Source organism: Haliotis rufescens, unplaced genomic scaffold (genome assembly GCF_023055435.1).
Source record: "Haliotis rufescens isolate VD_foot unplaced genomic scaffold, xgHalRufe1.0.p SCAF_4, whole genome shotgun sequence".
In the NCBI taxonomy this organism is placed as follows: Eukaryota; Metazoa; Mollusca; class Gastropoda; order Lepetellida; family Haliotidae; genus Haliotis; species Haliotis rufescens.
The window spans coordinates 54,634,996-54,649,860 of NW_025964112.1; the positions used below are offsets into that span (position 1 = coordinate 54,634,996).

A 14,865-nucleotide genomic window follows, 5' to 3' on the forward strand; every position below is an offset into this window, starting at 1 on the left:
TGTGACAGTGAAAGCTCTGTGTACACACAGGATAACTTGGCTACCTCTATTCTCAACTTTATAACTGTCAGGTGCTACTCCAGACGGCAATATCACACCTGTTTGATCAAAAGGATCTTTACTTTAGTATATATTGAGTCAAAATATATAAGAACAATCTGTTTCATTGGAACTTGAGAACTGACAAGGTTCCTTAATGGGTTTTTTAAGTCAAAGTCAAACCATTTTGTTTATAGTTTTGCAGGTGATTTTGCACCAAATCTTTTTGTTAAAAAAATGTAGAAAAATGGTGTTTTTGATTGAAAACACTTTTGTTGGTATTTTTTACCAATCTTTTTTTCTTCTCCTTCACAAAGTAAACAGATACCCAGTCACAATCAAAGATTCCCATTGACATAATGTAGAATTGGGGATAATATTTTTTGTCTGTAAGTGTGTTTTGCCCTAAACAATAATGCTGATGACAATTCTTTTTTGCTCTAAAGAGTTCTTTGAAAATCCTAAATAACATGTAATGATTAGTGGATTTAATTTCTTAAAACATACTTTGATAATTATACTTTACGTAGATCCCAGGCTGATAAGCAATCATTCTATGATTAAGACCGTATCATGATCCCGTGGGCTGGGACATTAAGCCTCAAGCTACTGCTATTTTGTTCAGTGTTCACTGTGAGACAGCCAATGTATGAAAGACGAGACGTCATGATCAAGGTCAGAGATTACGAGAACTACATGTGCAGTCAAGAACGCACGAATCTATCTTCCACTTTCTTAAGATACCAAATTATCAATGATCGTTTCATATCTTATGTTGGATCTCCAGGAATTAAATGATCTGAAATGGTTTGCCAGGGAACTAAGTGTAATAGATATGACCTTTAACTTGTGACAGAACCTGGCATAGCTTCAACAAAACCTTTCTCACCTTTACACGTATTAATTTACTGGATTTGACCCAGAGACGCTTTTACATATGTGTAGGAACATTGCCCTTTCAATAAATGGAGAAAAGAGAAGGCAGAGGTTTGAACATAGGGAGATATAGATATACAAATGTAGACAAGGATATACAAAGGTAGATATACAAAGGTAGATATAGGCATGAGGTATTATTTGTATAGTGATTCTCCACACCCGGTAACTGTCAAATAGTTGCCAGTGTCTTGGATACGAAAGAAAGGCTTTGTTGTAAATAAACACTCTTTTGTTGGCCATTTAATGGAGGCCCTATCTGTCAAGAGGGCAATGTTTGAGTTTGATAGTGAAATCAAAATGCCATTCAACTGAACAAAATAGGTATTATATTGAACGACATGATGTATAGGGTGTATATCTCTAATCACTGTTTGCCTTGCTGTAATAGGTTGGCAAATACTCCACTCAGACGGTTAGTGTACCATTTCTCTGACGTTCACCCCTACTCAATGTGGGTCAGACTCAATTGAAAGTTTTCAGATAAGAGCACTTTAAATGAACTAAGTTTTCTCACAGCTGGATCAGTGGGTTTTACAAGAAGCGTTACGTAGGGCAGAGATTACTGAAATGGCTCTCTTGTATTTTAATCTTATTGATTATGGGATCTTGTGGAGCCAGAGGAGGAACTGAGCCAGAGAGTGACTTAACGACACAGATTTCCCGGATTTGATACATGCTTGGTTGAGCAGGTGATTGGTGAGAGCAGACGCACGGTAGCAGACGTCAGTTGACCACAGAAGCAGACGTGAGTTGACCATACTAGCAGACGCGGAAGGCTCAGAGACAGTCACACCTTGTTGTGAATGGTGAAGTTAATATTGACATTACAGGATCACTGCTAGTCAATCGCTGTTGATTAAATTTTGATGTTGGAGGCCATCTTCAGGACACAGCTCAAAAGGATTTCTCTAGTAGATACATATTGTCGTCTGTGTGCCATCATGACATGTCGAATAAGTGGATTTTGTCAGGACGTCAATTTTGGTAATTATCTTTGAAGCAGATTTTTTTAAATCAGCCTAGTCTTAGCGAACATGGGTTTATTTCTCATTGAATTTCCTATTGATTCCTGCATGGGTATCAGTGTCAACATTTGTCAGTTTTCAAGACATACAAGCACGGATGAAACAACATAATGCAAGCATGTCCATACTGTGTCTCTGCAGCAAATAGAGGATGGCGAGGGTTGCTAAAAGTTATGGAGAGCACTTATCACCTGAATACTTCATATTCTTGATGCTACTTCTTAAGGGGACATTCTAAGCTGGTGTTTCATCATGACAAAGAGGCCGATACGTGTCATTCCATTGGTCTCTGATTCAGAGAGCCGGTGGAAGTTTGGCCCTGTTCGGAAGAGTGACTATTTATCACAAGGGAAATCCTCTAAGAATGACACAGTTCCGTATGTGTCTGTCAAGCGACGGAATGATGGGAAATATGTTGTGGTAGAGAAATATCCAAGGAAGTTAAAACCAGTGAGTAAGCTGAACTCCCATAATGCACCACTTGCTCACATGGATTATTCGTCAGAAGTGAAATTCCGATCCATTAAACCAGATTGGAAGTATTCACAACGCCATAGAGTGCTTGGGGACCATGATAACAGCAGTCTCCTGCCTCCCATTGACCTAGGGTGGACATCAGATTCTAAGATTGGATCCTGGGAGAACTTTGAGCATACACCTCGAGGAGGTGATAAACAGATTGTCAGTCGTAAACTTAAATGGGAGGCCAAGGCAAAGATAGGATCCCTGGACAATATTGACTTTGCACAGAGGACAGGAAGAAGTCTTAGTGATCCCACAAGTAGTCGTACACTTGAACCATTAGAAAAAACTCCACGAAAGCTCCGTGTCACACCTCGGTATGGAGCTATAGGAGATGCAGGAGCTTTTGGAAACAAACACTACACACCTGGTGGAGCTGAGGTCGTGCGGCCCTCAGAGAGTTATAATCATATTAAATCAAAAGTTGGATCCTTAGATAATGTTGATCACCAGCCCATGGGAGGGGGTCTGAGAATCCCAACATACTCCCAGAACTGGCAAGCAGAGTCCCGAATCAGATCCCTGGAGAACGTGCACCACAGACCAGGAGGCGGGGATGTCATCTTCCTTCAGGAGAAACTGCAGTGGAACTCTGGGCCAAAGGTGGGATCTCTGGACAACATCGACCACATCCCTGGTGGAGGCCACAAGAAGATCCTCAACATGAAGCTGAACTGGCTGTCAGGATCCAAGATTGGATCCTTGCAGAACCTCCATCACGTACCGGGTGGGGGGATGGTGAACATGCCTGACCATCCCCTCCGCTGGAAGGCAAAAGCTAAGGTGGACAATAAACCAAAGAAGAAGAAAAGGATTTCAGAACTGAATTTGTCATTTGATTCATTAGATTCCTACGAGTGTGAGTATGTTGACATAGTGACTGGTAGAGCCACACTGTGACGTGCTTGTTACCACTTTAGGAATGTAGAGTGGTAGTGCATGTTACCACTTTAGGAATGTAGAGTGGTAGTGCTTGTTACCACTTTAGGAATGTAGAGTGGCAGTGTAGATACTGTTTACTGTACATGTAACCTCTTCACTAGAATAGATTTCTGTCTTTCTTCTGCAAAAATCACAGAACCATTTTATGCTATGAGTAAAGATGCTTTGTTAGTTAATGTGGATGGTTAGACCAAATCAATAACTGATCAATTAGCAAGTCATCTATTACTGGGTGGGGTGGGGTGGAGGTTTTTGATGAACTACTGCACTGAAAATAATTACCCTCCCCTCATGCTTGTCATATTTGTAGATGACACTACCCATATCCCTGTACATTTTTTTTTTACCTTCCCTGAAAAGACAAAATGCAAGAGCAGTTTACATTTTTGTATGTAATATCCATTTTCTCATGCCCAAACCCCAAATATGTGTATTATTTTCTATGACCCTCCCCTAGAAACTGTCATAATCTTGGTGACGCTACCCTTTGACCCACCCCTATAGTAAATGAGACAACTGGTTTTCAAATAGCTTACTTTTAATGATGTTATTATTATTTTCTCAAAGAAAGTGTAAAAGAAAATTAAAAACAGAACTATTCAGTGTTTGAATTAAGGTAACTTTAGCTTCTATCCTTGGTATTGTTTCTGCTTTTGCCTAATCTATTGTAAAATATCGTTCAGTGGCGTTTTAGAAGCTGTAGCAATGAAGACAAAAGTTGACTAATGGATTTCAAATTCTTTTATTTCTCAATGTGACATTTCGGTAAAAGTGTAGATACCTTTATCAAGCAAGTGAAAGAACAAGTGGTCAGGACATGGTCATATAGCCAAGATCACATACACAACACACGATAGAGGTGCATAGTGAGCCTTATAGGGACTGGGCCTGTAACAAGGCTGATGCAGTGTGTTGTTACAGTGTGTGACTCTAGTAGACGATGATTGTTCCATGGCAACAGTTAGGTGACTACCCTCTTCATCTGCATCCTCTTGCAACCATCTGGAGGAACATGTATAGCATCCTCCTTTCAGCATGTATCGGTAGTAATTTAGATATATATCAAAATGAGATCAATATATATGTAAACATTTTCAAGAGAAAAATGGAGAATGAGAATGATCTTTTTGTTATATCCAATATTTTTTGTACTTAGATGATATAAAACTTCAACGCCAGTGAATAACCAGCCTTGATTATAGGACAAAACATATTTCATTGGGCATAAAAGGCAAAATAATTATTTTTTTCAATTTAAAAAATTAAATAAAAAAATATTTTAAATAATAGGCAAAATAGTGGTAAAAATTATTTGAATGCATCACAGAAAATCAGTGACACCAGGTGTTCACAAGAAAGGAAGTGCTCAGCTCTTTTTCAGGTCAATGTCATCCCCTCGCCATTCACATCACTGTCATTTACTCTATGCCTGTGACTATCTTAGAGACCACTGCTCTCTGCAGAATGTATGCACCAGACATTGAAAGCTCTTGACTTGTGTGAGAAATAGCGAAAAAAAGGAATAGTAAATAATGTCATAGCAACTGTTTCAAACTCTTTGTGTGTGCTTTTTTTATAATGATAAGTGCTTATGCTAATGTTCATTTGTCAATAAATGAATGCATAGTTTTACTCTACTTTCTCATCTTTCATATTCTGTAGCAGTCCCTGCAAGGATACGAATCCCTGATTCTGTCCGGTTGTCATCCTTAACTTCTCTGCACCATGTAGTCATTCAGTGTAACTGTAAACATGGACAACTTTGTCACTGTTCACTTTCCTCCAACATCACTACTGACGGATAATATAAGGGTAATGTTATTTTTCAGGGCATTATCATTTGCAGAAGCTCGAGGTCTTCCATTAACTGCCCGACGAAGGAGGCCAGTTGAAAAGACCGAGGGCTTTTGCAAATGACAATGCCCTGAAAAAGAGCATCACTGTTATTATAGCTAAAATGGATGGAATTTGTTATCAAATAAAAAGAAACAACAATATCGTTTTTGAAACATTTACTGCAATCAACACGAATGTCACTGACCCACTTTTACAAATATGGAAATGTCATAGAACAAACCAGATGACGTCACTATTGAACGTGACGTCACCTATCCCTACCCTATGACATCACCTAACAATGGGCATGATAATGGCCCATCGTCAAGCAATATGAGGGCATTATCATTTTACAGTTGCCCACTGATTTTTGATAACATGCAGGTGGTTTAATAATAATTCTATCCATTTTAGCTATAAAACAAAGATACTGTTAATAACACCAACAGGGTGCATATATATATCATATAGTAACAGGGTGTATGTATCATATATAGCATCAGGGTGTCTACCAGGGTATATCACATGGGGTTTATCGATCATTACAGTCCAAGAGTATGGTTGCACATTACACTGATTTCTATCGTTGACAGACACACCTGAAGTGCTGACATCAATAAACATATGAAGTGGTGTTTACCTGTTTCCACCTTGTTGCAACTGAACTCCATGCATAGGTTAATTACAGTTAAGTCAGCTGTCGGGTACCTGATGCTACACAAGGCGAACTCCTAAAACACTGGTCTTATTAATATGAACTTTATGAAGTTTCATAGTGTCTTCACAGGCTTAGAAATAATAGTAAACTCCATGGCAAGTCAGGCCATTGTATTACTCTCTTGAATAACATCAAAGTCAATATTGATAAAAGAACAACACTGTCCTATTACCTGCCTGCACCTGGACTATTAACCTAGGCCCTCCCAGACGTCATACAGTGACTTCTCTTTACACTGGTGCAAGGCTCTTTCATACATGTGCTGCAGTAGTGTTGAATGAACACTGACTGTACAATAGTACCTCAGTACAAACAAGTCATGTCATGGCCTACAGTCATGGTGGAGTTGACTCTTTTCTGTTCTACCAAGTTTGGTTATCTCTGCTGCTGTCAGTGCGACTCAGTATGTGGTTGAAATGCAGTTTGATCCAGACATGAGTTGAGGTGTCAGCACAATACTGATAGGTGCACAAGCAAGTTTGTTAATGCATTACAGCAATAATGCAACAACAAGATCTAAAGAATCAGCCTCACACATTTGACTCAAATTGTGCCTGTAGACAGAACTAACGTTGAGGGCTTATGTTGGTTTTCTAATTGACAAAGGGTGTTATAGCACTGACACACACAAGCACACACTGTTCAGCTCATGTGGATTGGTGACTGTTCAGCTCATGTGGATTGGTTGACTGTTCATCTCATGTGGATTGGTTGACTGTGTAGCTGATGTGGATTGGGTGACTGTTCAGATCATGTTGATTGGGTGACTTTTCAGATCATGTAGATTGAGTGACTGTTCAGCTCATGTGGATTGAGTGAGTGTTCTGCTCATGTAGATTGGTTGACTGTTCAGCTCATGTGGATTGGGTGACTGTTCAGCTCATGTGGATTGGTTGACTTTTCAGCTCATGTGGATTGGTGACTGTTCAGCTCATGTGGATTGGGCAACTGTTAGGCTTATATGGATTGGGTGACTGTTCAACTCATGTGGATTGGGTGACTGTTCAGCTCATGTGGATTGGGTGACTGGTCAGCTTGTGTGGATTGGGTGACTGTTCAGCTTGTGTGGATTGGGTGACTTTTCAGCCTGTGTGGATTGGGTGACTGTTCAGCTTGTGTGGATTGGTTGACTGTTCAGCTAATGTGGATTGGGTGACTGTTCAGCTTGTGTGGATTGGTTGACTGTTCAGCTAATGTGGATTGGGTGACTGTTCAGCTTTTGTGGATTGGGTGACTGTTCATCTTGTGTGGTTTTGGTGACTGTTCAGCTCATGTGGATTGGGTGACTGTTCATCTTGTGTTGATTGGGTGAATGTTCATCTTGTGTGGATTGGGTGACTGTTCAGATCATGTGGATTGGGTGACTGTTCATCTTGTGTTGATTGGGTGACTGTTCAGCTTGTGTGGATTGGGTACTGTTCAGCTCATGTGGATTGGGTGACTATTAAGCTTGTGTGGATTGGGTGACTGTTCAGCTCATGTGGATTGGTTGACTGTTCAGATCATGTGGATTGGGTGACTGTTCAGATCATGTGAATTGGGTGACTTTTCAGAACATGTGGATTGGGTGACTGTTTAGCTCGTGGTTTGGGGGACTGTTCAGCCAATGTGGATTGGGTGACTGTTCAGATCATGTAGATTGGGTGACTGTTCAGCTCATATTGATCGGGTGACTGTTCAGCTCATGTGGATTGGGCAACTGTTAGGCTTATATGGATTGGGTGACTGTTCAGCCCATGCAAGCAATCACTGGGTCGACTCATTTATTGTCATAAAGTTTCACCATTCATTCAAATATTAATGTAGACAGATGCGATTGAAGACTGAGTGTTAAATAGCCTGCATCCAATGTCATTGGGCTTGCTGATTGAAGATTTTAGATTCAATTCTTCAAATCAACTCGGGGGGACACGGGTGGCCCAGTCGTCTAAGGTGCTGCGATTCGCTGTGCAGAGTTGCGTCCCTTAGGCACACTTGCGTTCGAATCCCGGTTCGTCCCGAATATGTTTCTAGGTTTGTCAGCACCATACCCGTGCTTGTAGGTTTCACCGAAGTGGAAAAGGTCTGAGACCTGCATCACTTCGGGCTTTCCTCCCATATTAAGCTGACACGCCGTGATATAACTGGAATACTGTTAAAATACCAACTCACTCACTCACTCAAATCAACTCAGCATTGCCCTGTTCATGGTTTATATACATGATTTCCTCCATCACCAGTAAATACATAGTCGCTGTCAACAAATAATGCCACGGGCTGCTTTCATTGAGAGGGAAACCAGATTAAATATTGGCAATATTTCTCATGCTACATGTGCCAAAGCCTTGATGGCATCTACTCTACACATTGCAATATCAGGAAACACTAGGGTTTGCACAAAGTGTAATCATGCAAGGGGATCCATCATTTGTAAAAGGGAGGGGTCCAAGTTATCAAAATGCCTTTGACACCACTCTGGATCCGCCTATGATTCATGGACTAGGGTTTATTTTACTTCCACGAGCTTTTCACTGCCTCATTTCATAACCTGAATAAAAGTAGACATGCGTCACTACTACACTGAGTAGAGGCCATATGTATTATGTATTCATGAGTGATGGAGGAATGTACTGCCCAGGAAAGTACAGGCCCTTGACGTATTGATGATGGACGTTAGACTCTGAAATGCTCAAGTTTCTTAATTATTACATTATCACCTGCAGATTGAGACGCAGAAACTGAACTTCAAAGAGACGGCTAAAGCCAGAACAAAACATGGGATGAATGATGACAGTTCCTCACGACGCAGTGACAGCGTCACCTCTCAGAGTACAACCGATGGGAGCCAGTGAAATTCCACCCAGAAGTAACCCAGAATGCACATTTCCGACAAGGAACAAACTGATGAAAGCTATGCGTGGGAAGATGAAGCTGTTTGTATTGCCTTGTAGTCTGTAGATGAAGGGAGATAACTCCTAGCAAAAGGGAGATAACTCACCTTAGTTTTGTGCAAGGGAGAAAATCCCTGTCAAAATACAGGGAGTGGCAAGATGTATTTCGAAAAACGTCAATAATTGCATAATTTTATGTTACTTTGCCACCTGTACTTGTCATTGAAATAACTGGTCTTTGTTAAGGATGTTGCAGGACATGAATGACTAATTGGCTGTGTAATTAACCAATTGCTCTTTGTAGTGTGCTAATACATGTATAACACAGGCCTTGATACACTCAGAAAAACTGTATCATTGCCAGAATGTTACTTTGAATGTAAATGTTTAGATAACCAGAGCAAGTACATGTCTTTGCTGAATTTTGTTATACCAGTTTGGTTTGTCGTTCAGAAAACCAGTATGAATATGAAGCTTTATTTCAGCGACTCAGTGCTAATTAATAGATGATTCCGCCAGCTCATCCGGCTGTCTTCAGCATCTGTCTGCCGCATATGAATGCTACTCTAGTATATATATGATACAATTGTGTATATTTGCTGCATGCATGATCAGTGTTGAAAGCAATGTTCCGTGAGGGTAGACACGTCCTCAGATTACAACTGTCTCTCGTGTATGTGTGCATGCCAATTCCAGCATAAGGCTATTGTCATGATGTGTAATCAAAAGCCTTAAGCCTCAGTCATTTGCTTTATGTATAACCTCACCATAAGATTGTATGATATTGACTTAAGGATATTTCCATCCCATTACCACTATTTATTCCATCATGAAGCTTGTAGTCTATAGAGATATATCGAGGTTGCCATCCACTGATCTGATATTCCCAACACTGCTTTACATTATTACATATTTCAAATAAATAATAAAAAAACAGACTTTGTTCCAAAGATCCATTTATATGTGGAAGATAGCTAATTTTGAAGAAAAGGCTAAAAAAAAGTTGTTGGCCAATATCATTAGAAGGTAGACAGTGTACCTGTGATCTTTGTAATTTATGAACTGTGTAACAATTTAAGTTAATGGTTTTATGTTAGGATTATTATTGTTAGTGTTAATGTTAATTATTCCTGCACCTGTTACTTTGTATGCCACATACACAAATTCCTCTGTATGTAGTCTACGATGCACAATTTGTATGTCAGTAAATGTTATGGGTAACATAGGAACACTACATTAAGAAATAAACTATTTTCCATCTTCCTTTTTTGTAACAAAAGTACTTTAATTTCTTTTGTTATATTTATAAAAATGGTGAATTTTATTACAATTTTCCCTTTTTACCACCATCTCTACAGTAATTTTCAGTCACTGTACAGCTATCAATTAATTACGAGCAACTGAACAAAAGTGTATTTTTTTCTACCTCTGTTATGTTTATGCACCCTTGCCAATTTGAAGTATGAAGTAAATGGTCATGTAGCCATGTGTATGTATATTTTCCAGGTGCCTCAATCACTCCTACCTGAGCACTGTGTTATGCACTGGTCATGGTAGGCCCTAAGAGTTGGTGAGCGGGTTGTCAGCAGGATTTTCAATGAAATCATAATTCCAGGGTTAATGAAATACTGCATGGGAAAGGTATCTAAAACATATGGTAGATATATCTCAAAAACTTCTTGAATGGAATGCTCCAAGAAAAAACAAACTGACATCACTGGAATCAATTGAGAACTAATCATCTTATTGTAATTGTATGTGCTTGTTTGGCATGCCATGATTCTTCTAAAAGATTTCATTTATTCAACGTTTTATGATCGCATAATGTTTCCTTTCCTTGATGTTTTAGTGGACTTACTTATGATGGTAGATACAATGCTTTGAACCACTGCAGATAATAGTAAATAGTGCTTCTTGTTATTTTAGAGAACTACAATTTTACACTTTAAAACCTTTTAGTATGATACTCTTTTTAGAGATGACTTTTAACTCTTTTGAGCTGTGCAGACATTTTGTTTGAAGTTTCTATTTTCTTTTCCATTCCTCAAACTTTGGTTTACGGGTTTGAGTTTTTGCTCACAGTATCTGCTTCGCCGTCACAGAATACATAACATACTCCATTCTATCCTTCATGTTCTGCACAAAGGAAGCTAATGCCTTCATTGTCAAAGCCACAGTCATCTCGTTCTGTGGCAGCTGAAAGTAGTTGGTAGGCAAGCTGTAGCAAATATGCCTGAAATCGTAATGTAACAGTATGAAATGTTGATTTAATAGAAATAAGTTACAGTCTTTCTTCTCTTATTTTTATTGCAAGTTCGCACCATAATGTGACCCAAATACCAATATTATTGTTTTCTTACCCTATAGGCCTCAATCGCAAAAGGACAACTTTTTTCCAAGTACCATAAACTGTTAAAAGAGGATGTAAACATAGTAATCCTTTTTCATGATAGAGTTATCTAATGGAAACAATGAATATAACATAAGTGTATTGATAAGTGTGTACACTGAGTTTTTTATATTTCAATAATTTATGACAAAGTGAAGGAAAATTAGGCATCTTCCTATCAACATTGCATCAACATGCATGTTTAGTAATGCCATTAGTCTTTTGTATGTCCTTTTCATAACAAATTTCTTTCAAAGTTGCTATTGAGGTAAATGTTTGACATCTTTGTATACCTATACGTCAACAGGTGTTTGTATGTCATCCAACTACTGTTTACAGGAATAATGCAGTCTTCCTATGTCATGAGATCAAACCATCTCCAGGTCTCAATATGTTCATGAATATGTTCATAATCTTCAGATCAATGCTCTGTTGAGAGACAAATAATGTTCAAAGTGACTTTAGGCCAACTTTATTTACTCACTCTCTTTGAGAGATAAATCAGCATTGTTACATATTGCATAATACTAAAACACCATAATATATTATAACTTTAATTATTTATATTTCAAACCTACAGAGATGTCAGTGCTCAGATATTTTATCATTTCAGGTTATTGTTCTGTAAACGTTCTCATTCTCTCATTAAGCATCAGTTGTCATGTGTCCTGGCTCTTCAGAATCTAGATTAAGGCTTAGTGTCTTGACAGAGTTACCTCCCCTTTCCGCTCTGTGATTGGCTGACTATAACCACCCGTTGTGTTGTCCTTGACCTTGTGCTACATGTGTGGTCAGTGTGATGCAAGATGTACACATCCAGCACCCCTGCATGGGTGCAGCTGTAGCTACACTGGCCAATAAACATCATTCTTATCATGCCATGTTGTGTTGTCATTACCGCGAGTCCTAGGGTTGTCTCCCCCTTTGGGATTCTGGGATAGAATTGGTGCAAATAATCTATACTTGACATAAGTTTGTATTTTGTTATGCTGCAATCAGCAATATTCCAGCAAAATGAAGGGACGGTCGGATAGCTCTTCACGCAAAAGACCCGGGCTCGATTCCCGACATTGGTACAATGTGTGAAGCCCTTTCCTGGTGTCCCCCGCCGTGATAATCCTGGAATATTGCTAAAAGCGGCGTAAAACCATACTCACTCACTCACTCAAGCAAAATCACAGCGGTCTGTAAATGATCGAATCTGGGACCAGACTTTTCGATGATTTACATCATGGGCATCGATCTACCAATTAGGTAGGTTGGTTGGTTGGTTTGTTGTTTAACGCCGCAGTCAGCAATATTCCAGCTATATGACGTTGGTCTGTAGATAATCGAGTCTGGACCAGACAATCCAGTGATCGACATCATGAGCATCGATCCACGCAATTGGGATCTATGACATGCATCAACCAAGTCAGCGAATCTGACCACCCGATCCCGTTAGTCGCCTCTTACGACAAGCATAGTCGCCTTTTACGGCAAAGCATGGGTTGCTGAAGACCTATTCTACACTGAATCTTCAGGGGTACCTTGATAGTAGACTGAACTTGAAGGGATCGGTGGTCAAGGTCATTGCTCATAATATCAGTCACTGGTTTGTCTGTTCTAGACTTGATTGATACTGACTGCTGTGATATGGCCAGAACATTGCTGAAGTGTTGCCTTACTGCATTCTCCAACAGGCCGGAGTTCTGTATTTGACAATTGTGAAGGTCAGAAGACTGTGGTCAAGTGACAGTCCTGGCATGTTTGTCATTCAATCCGCAGGAATCTGAAGTCTTGATCAGACGTCCAAGGGACGCGACTAAGTACAATGGATTCTGCCTTAGATGACTGTGCCGCTAGGGTAGTTGCCGACACACCAAGGGTCATTACGTGGGGTAGGACCCGTGAAGATCCGGTGTAGAATAGGTCTTCAGCAACCCATGCGACTATGCTTGTCGTCTATTTATTTCGGACAAGCCTTTGACCCGGCGTAAATTAGAGGCCCGGCGTCTATTGGAGGCCCGTCTTCTATTAATACCCCCATTTCACTATGACCACGAATGTCCCGAATCGTCACGAAATGGACTTCTATTTATTTCGGACAAGCCTTTGACCCTGCGTCAATTAGAGGCCCGGCTTCTATTTTTTTGCACTGAACGTCGCCTGCTGAAAAACATTTGTGTTTGTAGGAGGTACCAATGAGCATATAGGGCAAAATTTGAAGAAGCGTCTGTAAAATGTATATTTAACTTAACGTATCATTGTCATAGACATTTTAACTAAATGCTTGGAACAAAACAAGACCAGTATATATATATATATATATATATATATATATATATATATATATATATATATATATATATATATATGGGGACACTTAGTTTTAGATTTCTGAAATATTCGTAAATGAAAACATCGTACGATCCTACGATCATAAACGAACGATCGTTAAAAGCTTTCATCATTAAAGAATTATTTTCGCAATTCAAGTTTGTCTCCATTAATGGAAGTGAAATCTAAGAAACCGGGTCACTACTTACAACATTAAGCCTCGCTCAGTGATTCAGTACGATAATTACATACCTCAGAAGGCTGACGATGAACATTTACTTACTTAATGTAAATGCATGTCTAACCAACTACTTTACATTAACATAATTATTTAATGGTTAGAATATGTGGTTCAAAACCTACAGCGCAGGCAACATTTTTTCAGAGAAATATCGCATTAGAATGAAACGCACGTAAAATCACTAACGGTCCTGCAGGGACCCCCAGCACGATAGTAATTGACCTCAATTTCAGAGTAATCATTGATACCTCATTTCTTGCCAATTCCAACACTATCAAGACAGTCCCCCAAGGGTTTGCCTCATTCAACCTGGCAAATCAAATTTTGTAGAATGTTAATGCATTTAAAGGGTTGTCATAAAAAGAGCAACGCGCACTATCAGTCTACGTGGCTGCTGTGGAAATTGTCTTCCAATATAAGCGTCGCGGTGTATCTGTAACTTGTTTTATGTAATCAGTGTCAGAAAAATGGATAATGAGTGATTCGTCCAAAACTTTAAAAAACGTTAAAGCTCTGAAAACAAAATCTCGTATATAAATACGACGAGATGATTGTAATTGTAATTCTACGTTCATTGGTGATTTCAAAACTGAAAACACATTTCAGATGTTCTTAACTCTGGTTAAACAAGTTAATTTGAGTTCAATGCTGAACTATTATGGTAAGGCGATGCAAATATCTGTTTTGTATCTGATATGTATTTTCTCTGTTGGTTGATTCTGATGGCGATAGTGTGTAGTGGAAGAAGATTCAGAAGACGGCAACCTTTCGTGTGATGCCGACCCTTGATTATTCAATGTATTATTTCTCCATTATATATTCGTATTCACGGGGCTGGGATTTTGTATCGACATTAGATTTTTTTTCAGCTAGAGCTGCAGAACCAGATATATTTTGTATTTAAGGCTATGAGGCTGATTTTTAAAAAGAAAAGCACCTAGCAATAGTAATACTTGTGGCAGGCATTTTTTAAAGGCCTGAAGCATCTTGTTTCTCAACAAATTGCAGGGACAATTTCTTTTTCG

At 39.2% G+C, this 14,865-nt stretch overlaps 1 protein-coding gene across 13 annotated transcripts in view; it reads left to right on the top strand.

The window, feature by feature from the left end:
• Positions 1–12,156, top strand: part of LOC124115086 (microtubule-associated protein tau-like) — a 148,824-nt gene extending 136,668 nt beyond the window's left edge. For all 13 annotated transcript variants that reach the window (XM_046475920.2, XM_046475918.2, XM_046475925.2 and 10 more), the window contains one exon: positions 8,724–12,156. In XM_046475920.2, coding sequence (XP_046331876.1) covers positions 8,724–8,852 — 129 coding nt within the window. In that variant the 3' untranslated portion in view covers positions 8,853–12,156. The remainder of the gene's footprint in view (positions 1–8,723) is intronic.
• Positions 12,157–14,865: the final 2,709 nt, after the last annotated feature.